The 12,227-nt window shown below is 38.4% G+C and overlaps 1 protein-coding gene and 1 long non-coding RNA gene across 8 annotated transcripts in view; one reads left to right on the plus strand and one right to left on the minus strand.

Annotated features, from left to right (window-relative positions):
* ddc (dopa decarboxylase) overlaps window positions 1–12,227 on the plus strand; it is a 120,623-nt gene that overhangs the window by 51,896 nt on the left and 56,500 nt on the right. For 5 of the 7 annotated variants that reach the window (XM_086038623.1, XM_086038625.1, XM_086038627.1 and 2 more), the window contains 2 exons: window positions 7,784–7,850; window positions 9,257–9,351. The exons of the other annotated variants lie outside the window; for them this stretch is intronic. In XM_086038623.1, coding sequence (XP_085894749.1) covers window positions 7,784–7,850; window positions 9,257–9,351 — 162 coding nt within the window. The remainder of the gene's footprint in view (window positions 1–7,783; window positions 7,851–9,256; window positions 9,352–12,227) is intronic. 7 annotated transcript variants of the gene reach the window in all.
* LOC147144201 (uncharacterized) overlaps window positions 1–12,227 on the minus strand; it is a 46,372-nt gene that overhangs the window by 17,029 nt on the left and 17,116 nt on the right. The window contains exons 3-4 of the long non-coding RNA XR_015087910.1: window positions 6,143–6,192; window positions 1,839–3,700 (exon numbers count right to left, since the gene is read on the minus strand). This is a non-coding gene — a long non-coding RNA (uncharacterized LOC147144201). The remainder of the gene's footprint in view (window positions 1–1,838; window positions 3,701–6,142; window positions 6,193–12,227) is intronic.

The following is a 12,227-nucleotide window of genomic DNA, read 5'->3' on the forward strand; positions in this document are numbered from 1 at the left end:
GACGAGGATGCTGCATAGACATATCTAGAGTAGATCTATCTATCTACCTGTCTATCTACGCACACAGACACAAACAGTAGAGGTCCCTCTTAGCCAATGGGATGCCAGGAAGATGCGAGATAATAGGAAATTGGCAGAGCAGCTATGAGTATGTTGCGTTGTGTAAACTCTGGAACTCCGAGTTGCAGCCCATACTGTATTGTATTTTTTCCTTTCGTATCCTGAAATTTCTTTCGTAACAAGAGGCAACATTTTCCTGTTTAGGTGTTTCGTAACTTAAACATTTCGTATGGAAAGACGTTCATAAGTATAAGTACCACTGTACAGGCGAAACACTTAATATTATAGCCCACCCTATATAGTTAAATAGGCTTGTTTACAAGTTAACTTTACTAGCTGCAGTACGGGAGCAAATTTTGCATTTTCCTTTTAAAGTTTCTAAATCATTATTCAATAAATGAATCCTTTTCATTTAAAAAAAAACAACAACACATTACTTAAAAGTAACTTAAAAGGACAATGTGCAGAATACAATGCCATCTGGTGGTCAACTAATAGAATGCAACGACCTAAGATGGAGTGCATTTTGAAGCACACGCACTACGGTGCCAACCTAGAGACCATACGTTGCAAGCCTACCAACAGTTTCTTCAGCAGTGTGTGGTGTAATTGTATTTAATACAAAACAAACTGATTTTATTTGTTTATTTTTTTAAATGTTTATTTTGAAAAGCTGTAGTAAGTGAATGGTACATTGTTTAGAAAAAATAAAAGCGAACCATTCGGGTGATATTCTAAGAAATTACACCAGAATAAAAACTACACTAACAATGAAGATCTCTTAATTTTATAAATTATTAAGACACTGACTTTTTTAAACACTCATGACCAACAGACTATGACACGTCTAAGTATTCAAGTTAAATTACAGTACATATATACGTTTTTTGTGATGAAAAAATACATACAATAACAGTTACAATTATTGTTAACTATATTAAAACTCTCTTTATAATGAAAAAAATACAGTAACTTTAAAAAGTCTATGAAATTGTATACAGTGATCCCTCGATACTTTGCGCTTCAACTTTCAGTGCATCGCAGATTTTTTTAGAAGCATTCCTAACAAATTAAAAATGAAACAAAACAGCCATATCGGCAGCTATATTGCAGAAAAACGCATTGTTTCAAATATATGAGTTGACTGAGGCTTTGTACATACCCGCAGGCACTCATAAAAGGCGCGTGACTGGTTCCCAGCGCGAGATCGACCAACGAGTGGACTTACTTTTTCCACTTGTGTAGTGTATGTGAGCTGATTGAGTGGGCATCATCGCAGCCTCTCGCTTGTCTCGTCCACACCAACAAACTAACAGCACTTTTGAACAACGTTCTGTTCGTAAACTCATAACGTGATTCAAATGTGCCGTTCGGCAGCTGTGGTTACAAGATTCGAGAGGAGCGTGGGCGCTCAGCCACTCGGCAAGCACAAACATGCTCAGCGCGACAATGAAGATGAAACAACGTGATGTTCGGAAACTAATAACGTTATTCAAATGTGCTGTTGATTTAGTAACATTTTCCTCTACAAACTAAAAATAGAATGGAGGCAACAACAGGCTGAACGATAAGCTTACGTTACATTATACAACGATCCCCCCTCCCCTTGGAAGCCAAGTTGTCTCCGTCGCGTAACGCAAATAAATGTGTCCATATAAATCAAATAATATAATTGTGCACTTGTCCACATAATTTACACAGAGCTATGATGGTAACATTTAGCTAACATCCACACGTCGCATTACAAGAAAGTTACAGAAAGGTAACATCAAACTCACCAAAACTGTCGTAGATCGATTAAATAAGTCTTTTATTTATCGCAGACCATGTAGAATGTTCCCAAGTCTCCAAAAATATTTATGTATTCGGTCGTAATTATCTCTCTGTTCGTCTCCTTTGTGTGACTGACGCAAGACCACAGGCATGGCAAATGTCTTAAAGGCACAGGACACTATTTTGTATAAATGAATTAATAGACAGTCAAATTGTCTTTTATCATGTTATTTTAATTACTTATTCAACAAAATATTAGATTTTAATTGTTTAAATTATTCATGCAATGACTTCACTGTTAGAAAGCTTTTAGGATTTATCATTGTTACTTTGTGGGTTAAAATAACATGTGAAATGATATACAGGTATTATACAGTAGATATACAGTAGGTGTGTTAATAATTTCACACATAAGTCGCTCCAGAGTATATGTCGCACCCAAACTATGAAAAAAAAAAAATGTGATTTATAGTCCGGAAAATACGGTACATGTGATACCATAGTTCACAATTGAAAAAATAATCCCAAAGTCCTACTGAGTCCAGTGATATTCATTCTTTAAATCAGTCAATGTTCTTTTTTGTAATCCTATGTAGTCCTTGAAGAAGTTGTGTAATAGTGGTAGTTGGGTTTGCCACCACGTGATGTTTCTCAAAGAGTAGAGAAGAAGGCTTCCTTATCACAGTTGTGGTTCTGGGCACAGGCTCACCATCTCCATTGAAGGAGATTTCATCCTCTCTTGAATCTTCTTTTACAGTATTAGTACCAAGGTAAAAAAATCTAGCCTACGAAACAATAGTCATATTATTGCATGTAGCTAATAAAAGTATTTTCAATTTGCAGTCTTATCAGTCGCTATAGCTTCACAGTAGTTCTCAATTTCTCAAATACTGCATCCAAATTTCACATTTGATAACCGTCATTCATATACATGCATGTTTTCCAAACTATCATTGTTACACATGAAATTAACCAATGCAGTAACAATAATACATTTCTCTATTTATCTTGAATTCCTTATTAATCATATGTTTTATGATTAACATGTACCAATCATTTGAACATAGGAATAATTGTATTGCCAACAGGTTGAGTAAATTCAATTTTCATCTTTAAAATCACATTTCATCAAAATGAGCATTTAACATCCACATGTCATATAATTTGCCAAAAAGTTACACATTTGTTTGTCAACCTAAATCTTGCTTTAGAAATACCTTAAAACGAGTACAATCAAGTTTCTCACAGCAAATAAGCAGTATATTACCACTCGCGATTAACATTAGCTTAACTTTAGCTTCTCGTTAGCCTAGCATTGTCGTTTTTACGCCGTAGCACCTAGCGACTCAACAAGACGACGTTCTAGCATGAACACATTCGGACTGTACGGATCCTCGGTCCCCGCTGGGATTCTCACTTTTAAAATAAAACATTTCCCAATCATCATTTCAATATTGGTCATATTTACATCGACTCTAACATGTTTTCACTCACAGCACGCATAAGATATTGTCACGTAATCATTTGGTTGGGCATCCAAGCGGAAAAGAACATCCATCCATTATCGATACCGCTTATCCTCACAAGGGTCGCGGGGCGTAGGCGGGGGACACCCCGAATTTTTTGCCAGCCAATCGCAGGGCACACAGAGGCAAACATCCGCACTCACAATCACACCTAGGGGCAATGTAGAGAGTCCAATCAACTTACCATGCATGTTTTTGGAATGTGGGAGGAAACCGGAGTACCCAGAGAAAACCCACGGAGAACATGCAAACTCCACACAGGGAGGCCGGGGCCGGGATCGAATCCACGACCTCCGAACTGTGCGGCGGACGTGCTAACCAGTCGACCACCTTGCCGCCGCCTAAAAGAACAAAAAACAAAAAAGCCAAGGTAAACTCGAGATTCGAGAAGGCGGGACAACTTGACTTTGACCAATTAGAAAGTCAGTCACCTAAGTGACGTTCCTCAAGGGAAATCAAGTAAGACAGAGAAGATGCACACTTCCTCTTATCAAAATAAATGTTTTTTTCATTCTAAAATGGTGCATTGAAATAAAATATGACGTTTTCGCTACTGGGTTACACATTTAGTAGTCATGATGCTTAGGAACTACGTTCGTAAGTTTGTCTCCTTCGAGTATCCATAGCACAAAGATGGAAGCATGGATGGCCCTATGTAATATAATTAGAGATTACTTCACCTACGATTATATGAAAATAATTATGTGATAGAGCATATTTTTTACATATTGTTGATAAGCGGTATAGATAATGGATGTATGGATGGATGGATGGATGGATGGCTGGATGGACGGATGGATGGATGAAATGAATAGTTGTTTTTTAAAATAAATGATCATTGAAAAATCGAAACATTCTATACATTGCCCCTTTAAACTTACTTAGTAACGCATTACTCTACAAATATAGTAATATTGTAAAGAAACGTATTACATTGACATGCAAGTAATTAGTGATATGTAATATATTACATTTTGGAAGTAACTTGCCCAACACTGGTGGGAAGTAACTCTACACTGCCCCTCACAAGTCAGGTGAGTGTACCACTACACCATCAGTGACTAGGGTACTATTTAATGACTATATTCAATAGTTCAGTGCTAGTACATTTCAAGGCAAGGCAAGTTTATTTGTATAGCACATTTCAAAATGCTTTACATAAACATCAAAACCATTACAGAAAGAGAAATAAAACATTAAGAATTACAAAAATCAAAATCATGTAGGATAATTTGATTAAAATTATTAAAAGCAAGATAAGTAAAAAAAATATACAGTAATAATTCCGTGCGGATTTCATGCGTAGGCGCATGAGAAAATAAATATTTTTAAACTGGATTTAAAGGTGTCTACATTTGGTGAAAGTTTAATTTCCACGGCCAGTTTGTTCCACTTTTTTTGCAGCATAACAGCTAAATGCTGCCTGCCCATGTTTAGTCTGGACTCCGGTCTTGACTAGCTCACCTGAGTCCTTGGATCTGAGGGCCCTGCTGGGTTTATATTCTTTCAAAATATCATAGATGTGTTCTGGGCTTGAACTGCTCTGGGATTTGTAAACAATAGTTTTAAAATGTGATCTGTTCAGATCTCTGTGTTGATGTTTTTCAATTGGTAAAAAACTGATTTGATGACAGCTTTGAAATGGCTTTTGAAAGTCTGGTCTGAGTCTATTATCAATCCAAGGCTACGGATTTCGTTGGTGATTTTAAGAGCCAGAGTCTCAAGATATTTACAAATGCTGACCCTCTTTTCTTTACTCCCAAACAGAATAATTTCAGTTTTTCTTTATTTAATTGTAAAAAAATTCTTCTCGTCCAGGTGTTCATTTGCTCCAGACACTGGCGCAGTTAGTCCGTCGGGCTACAGTCTGGTGACACAGACACAAAGTTGTGTATCATCTGTGTAGCTGTGATTATTAATTTTTAAGTTCTGTATTATTTGACCCAGAGGGAGCATATACAAGTTGAACAAAAGCGGACCAATAACTGACCCTGGGGCACACCACAGGTCATAGGCAATCTATCAGATTCATAAGTGCCAATTGTAACAAAATAACTCTGGCCTTCTAAATAGGACCAACCCAGTTTTCCAACCTATTCAACAGGATGTAGTGATATTTCAAGGTTGAAATGGCAACAAATGTTTTTACTGTTCAAAGATTAAAAGACACTGAAGCTCCTCCAGCCAATGCTATGTTCCGCGTCAACTCAGTTTTGAGTTTTAACACTATTCCCATGTTGACACTATGCACTGACATGCGAGCTAGAAGTTCAGATGCAATTGCACTCTGAATGTGAAAGTGCTGCATGCATAGAATCCATACTAGCAGAACGACTATGTTTTATGTGGATAAACATCAGAAGACAGCGTGTGTGATAGAAGTAGCAATCTCGAATGATAGCAGCATTCGGAAAAAGGAACACGAAAAGCTGCAGAAATACCAAGGGAAGAAGGAAGAACTAGAGAAACCTTTGCACCTTTTGTCTCTGCCCCAAGCAGGCACAATTTGGTATCAGTGTCAGTGTCAGTTCAATACCAAAGAGATTATATCGCACACAACTATAAACTAGCAGCATGCCTGGGAAGTCATTTTATGTTGTGCCATCCATAGCCGTGGTTTCATAAAGTTTAATGCATACGACACGTGTCCACAGCACGAGCAAGGGCGGAGGTGGATTTTAGTCCAGCCCACTAATCGTTAAAGTTCATCTCAACCTCGGCGAAATGGGCAAAAATTCCCTCCGAACACTTGCGCCACTAGTTACCCAACTAAGTGTACTTACTTGCATTGGGAACACCCATGCGGGAACGCTGTGCACTGCACACGTTTGGTCTACATGGAGGGGAGAAGAAAAGGAAGAATTAGAAGAAGAACGAGTTGAAGGAAAGAAGGAGAAGAAGGAGCCTAGTGTTTGACCACGGAAAATTTGAAACCTGAAGGCCAGCCGCTTCATTCATGCACGTTGGAGAAGGGATGGCTTTGTTTGGTAGTAGACAACATCTGGCAAAACAAAAAAAAGTTTAGATATTGCAACCAAGCGGCCGACACTGTGCTAAAGCTAATGCAAACAATATTGCTATCTTGGTAAAGTGCAACAGCTGTAAAAAAAAAAAAAAACAACAACTAAAGAAAGGAAAGGCAAAACACACCAGATATATGGTTCTCCAAGCCTGATCTCTATTTTTCTTGTCCCGGTAGTTATAACTGGCCGTGTCAGATAGCTCGGGATGTCCACAAACCGCAACAATAATCTTTACTCCACTTTGCGCTCTCCACAAGAATGTACAGGATGCTGCGTGTGACGCAGTACTCCCCGATGCTGATTTGCTGCCGAAAAGGGAAAAAAGTCAATTTGTTCAGCCGTGCCGAATGGGCGGATTTTTGATGCTTAGCTCCGCGTCCCACCGCTCCAAACGCATCATCCACTCCGCCCTGCATGCAACCGCGCCCGCCCGCGCTAACTACATTGACTTCAATTGATCATAGCTGCACTGAAACTACTCCTGCGCGATTTATTTCCCCACACATAGACTGAGGGAGTTCCAGTCCGTGCTCTGGAAGCCTGCGAGCTAATCAGCAACCCAAAGGACTTACTAATGGAAGCGCTCCCTGGACCGGTTATCTCTGCCCATCCGTTCAGAGACTGACTTCTTTCACGTCCGCTGCATTGTCATAAGAACAATGACCGCAGTTAAATAAAGCAGTTGCATTACAACTCTCACTTCTTAGACAGCTAATGAGCGTTAAATAAACCCCTGCCGTTAGCATCTCTCCCACGACATCATGCATGGACGGTTTCTTTTTTTGTTTTTTGGGCTGCATGGGGGCGGATGTAAGGACGTAACCGTTTTACAGGGACGGGGTCGGAAACGCTATTTTTTTTATGAATGAGGACGAAGGGACGAGGTCGGAAGGGTACCCAGGTCACGGACGGAGGCCAGACCGCCATTAAAGGGTCAAGTGCCCAGCTCTGCCTACTAGCACCAGAATGCCAAAGTTGTCCTACTAATGAGCACACATTTCATACAGTAGTGGAAGGCAGTGGTGGAAAAACATTATTAGTAAGGCAAAGTTAATTGGCTAGTATTGCATCCTAGTAATTCTACTTTACTTTACTGAGATCATTTACTTTACTGAGATCAAAGAGCACACTATTACCTGGACCGAAAGCTGAAAATCAAGGATACCAAGTAAATGCTCAAAGGGCTTTTACAGAACCTTGCACACCCTGAGGTGTCTTTCCAATATTAACATAATATTTCAAAGTGTGTTAACCTAGTCCACAAAGCAGTAATGTTATTCAAGAGCTTGTTTGTTTATTCGGACTGTATAGAATACATATATTAATCAAATGTGTGAAATGACAATGAGAACAGGAAGTTATCATTGTCATTTCATTTCATTGTCATTTTTTGTCTTCTAGTTCTGTGCAACGCTTGGTACCACCGCATCATGTGCGTTTGATCATATTTATGAGCTGGGGCCTATATGTAAGTTACCTTGGATGTAATTACAATGGCTTTTTGTATTTTGCCTCGCTGCAACACATTTAGTACCTCATAGAGGGAATCTTAAGCTTTAATGTGGCAGTGTGGTAGGGTAATCTTAATATTAAAGAAATAAGTAAGATAGCAAATGATTCACATTCTCACCCACTTTACATGGAGTTCCAACTCCTCCCTTCCGGTAGACGTTATGAAGTACTAAAAGCAAACCGTAATATATTTTAAAACTCCTTTATTCCAAAATGCCATCAGGGCTTAGAATAATATGTCTCGTTAATGAATACAGTATGTCACTGTTGTCCTGCATTTTGCCTTTAACATGTTTTGCGTGTAAATGCTGGTCCGTTTGTTGTTGACCTGTTTTCTTTCTGTATTTGAGACCTAAGACAAATTTCCACTGTGTGAACAATAAATGAGACTAACTAACTAACTAACTAACTAACTAACTAACTAACTAACTAACTAACTAACTAACTAACTAACTAACTAACTAACTAACTAACTAACACATTTTCAGAAGCTAATGATGTTCAGTACAAGAGCTGTAGGTTTCTGTCAGAGAGGTATTGATTTGACAAGTACTGTATATGCGCTATTATCATATTGTACAAAATTTGTAAAGGTAGATTTGGAAAGCTTCATACTGCTATTCATCTGATCGGATGAGATTGTGCAAATGTGACAGACTGTTACACCCTCGCTGTGCAAAGGAGAGATTCCGCCGTTCCTTCTTGCCTGCTGCTGTCAGACTCTTTAACAAGAACATTGTGTAGGCTCTACAAACTGGCGGACATTAGTGCAATTGTGCAGTCCTGCACCTGAGCTCATATCGTGCAATTCCCAATATTCCCCACTACTGCAATACCGTGCAATACTCAACATTCCCCACTACTGTTAGTCTAGTTTTGTTTTTATCCAATGCTGTTCCTTACATTTCACTACAGCACTGCAGCACTGTCACTTACTTGGAGTATTTTTTCCTCTGTACTATGTACAGGCCGAAATGAGTGTTCCTCATATTTTTTATGTAGATGTAGGTTGGTGTGTATATACATGTGTATATACACATGTTACTGCGTATATTTACATAGGTTCGATCCTAAATATTTGCCGTCAATGTTATACATTAATGGCCACATTATGCCGCCGCCCCTGTGTGACCTATATCTTTGCTGCTGTAACAATGAAAAGTTCCCCACTGTGGGATCAATAAAGGCATTCTTATCTTATCTTATCTTATGTTGCTAATACAATATCCTGTTTAATTGTTGCATGTGCAAATGTTGCCAATACAATATCCTGTGTAATTGTTGCAGTACAGTGTTATTATTGCAGTACAAGTCAACGCAATGGATGACATGATCAATAATGTTGTTTGTTGGTTGTTGCAGGTAATGAGCAAAACATGTGGATGCATGTTGATGCTGCGTATGCTGGGAGTGCATTTATCTGTCCTGAATTTCGGCCTTTGTTGAATGGCATTGAGGTATGTAAATAATGAGAAAACAAAATGCATGCTATATATACAGTATATACTAGGGGTGTAACGGTACACTAAATCACATTTCGGTTCGGTTCGTTTTTTTGGAAACTTCGGTTCGGTATATTTTCGGTACAAAAAAAAGGTGTTTTTTTTGTTTAATATGTTTCTTTTAAAAAGATGATAAGTAAATGTTCATTTTTTAGAAAAAATAAATAAAAGCGAAACATTCGGGTGATATTCTAAGAAATTACACCAGAATAAAAAATACACTAACAATAAAGTTCTCTTAATTTAGTAAATTATTAAGACACTGAAATCTTTAAACACTCAGCAGCAAAAGCCTATAACACACCTAAGTATTCAAGTTAAAGAAAAGTTGTCATTACAGTACATGAATACATTTTTTGTGATAAAAAAAATACATACTATATATATATATATATATATATATATATATATATATATATATATATATATATATATATATATATATATATATATATATATATATATATATACATATATACATAACGCCCCCTTCTGTCTGTGTGTTTCAAAATCCTCTCATTCCAAAACATCGCTCGTCATTGAATGTGCTGTTTTTGTAGCGAAGCACCAAAAATCCACCCATTTCCCCGCATATAAAACAAGTGAACAAATGAACTTTTTTTGCTATTTCGCCTCGCAGCAGCCAATCAGCATCAGGCATACTATGTCACACACAGCCACACAGCTGTGTATTCACTCGGAGGCTTTTTTTTTACAGTTCTTGAACTTTACCAAGACAGCAATATTGTTTGCATTAGCATAGTGTCGGCTACTTGATTGCAATGTTGAAAAATGCTGTCTATTACCAAGCAAAGCCCCTCCCCTTGCGCTGTGTGCGAATGAGCGGCTTCAGCATTCAGGTTTCAAGTTTCAAAAGAAACGCAAGCGAATAAAGCGAAACGGAACGCTCATCCGCGATTGGTGTGAACGCAGTATTATTACGCTTACTTGCTGCATGATGGTTTAAAGCTGAACTTTATTTTCTTTATGGCCTCGTGCTTTTGGGAAAAAAATTAAACACACATATAATTTATTTATGATGCATGTGAACATATGGTCAACTTTGGCAGTTCTTGAAGACATCTTGTGTAAAACAAAAACCTGTGTAGTGTTGAATAGTTCTATAGTTGGTTTGTATCTGTTCGGCTCCTATAGTGTTCCACCAGTCATCTGAACCGGGAGTAAGTGCTTCGACCTGTTTTACAGAATATGGAAGCTGGTTGCGTATCAGCAGCAAAATTGTAGCTGGTGAAAATGGCAAGTGGCTACTAAATCTGGAAAACTACTAGCCACAGTGGCTAGTGATGAAAAAGTTAACGTCAAACCATTTTAATGTGCGTGGGGATAATGTGGTTAAATCAGGAAACACAGAAGCATGCACCCCTGTGCAAGTATTATTGTGGCAATAAATAACAATCTGTTGATGACAATTTATGTGTGAAATATCACTCATCACATGAAATCAAACACTTGATTGCATGCTGAATGTTCTTTGTTCTTGTTTGACGTTCCATGATGTTAATGTCAAGTAGAAGGAACATTGAGAGCAACAATCGGCACTGTGTGTGCTTTTTACTGCCGCGACGCTACTGCAACTTCCCAAGCTGTGCAGAAACGAAGCGATAAGGCCGGAGTGATTACCTAGGGACTTGTTTTTAAAAAAGAGCAGCTGACATAGACAAATACTGTATATGAGCTGTTTGGAGTAATATTTTATAGGTGTACAAACAGGGTGAGGGGTACAAAAAAGAGAGAGTGAGAGAAAAACACCTTTGTGGATGATGGACGGTTGGTTGCCAGGGGTGATGGACTAACAAGCATCAGGCGGCATGGCAACTGTCTGTTGTTTCCATTTACTGCAGATCTTATTGCATTTGGTGCAAGAGGGGGAGGATATTACAAAAGATAGGCCAAAAAGATAGAGGCAGAGAAGAAAGGGTGTTGGTCACTTTGAATAAACCCTTGCTCCAAAACAATACGCACTGTAAATGGCATCTTAACACAATTTATTGTCTCAACCCTAGTGAAATTATCTCCTCCATCTTGTTTTGAGTATTGAATACTAGTGTTGCAGTCAAGGCCACACCAACGGGACCAAGACATAATCAAGAAGAGAGACCGAGACAAGACCGATACTTTTATTAAAGCACACACAACACACAATCCAGTTTTATGAGGTGAATACCTTGCTAAATCTACATGGGGATTGGGAGGAATACGCTGTAAGAAAACTAACTACGGTGGGAAGAGTAGAAAAGGATGAGAAGATAATAGGATTCAATAAAACAAAAAATTAAAAGCACTTAAAAATGTATGACACTAGATAGTGTTAACTCTATGAAAAGTTGGTCATGCGGCTTAACTAAACTGAATTTAACCCCTTTTCATGGGGGACCATTGTACAACTGAGCCATGTATGCCACCCTACCAAACCTAACAAATGTTCAATGAATCACCCACAAAGGATTCAGAAGACTGTCAAATTGTAATTCTAAACTGTAACTGTTCTCCCAATTCATTAATGTAAATAACGCCCACTGACGAACACAATCAGACATGAAGCACAACATGAAAACACATTTGCAATATATATAATATATAACACAAGTGATTCTCAAAATTGCATACACAGAAGAGTAAAGGTTTTAATGGGCTTTTCAGTAACGCACAAAGGACATTGCCAGCCCCCGCGCCGTTCCTTTCTGAGTGTCACGTCACTTTGGAATGTGAGAAACTTGGGATGGGGAGGTGGTGCTGACCAAGCCCTCTTTCAGAAACTGAAATCGCCTCTGCAAACACCTCAGGGTCATTTTGATGATGATGATGATGAT

This window comes from Filicampus tigris, chromosome 8 (genome assembly GCF_054856515.1).
Source record: "Filicampus tigris isolate MCC_2025a chromosome 8, RoL_Ftig_1.0, whole genome shotgun sequence".
Taxonomy (NCBI): domain Eukaryota; kingdom Metazoa; phylum Chordata; class Actinopteri; order Syngnathiformes; family Syngnathidae; genus Filicampus; species Filicampus tigris.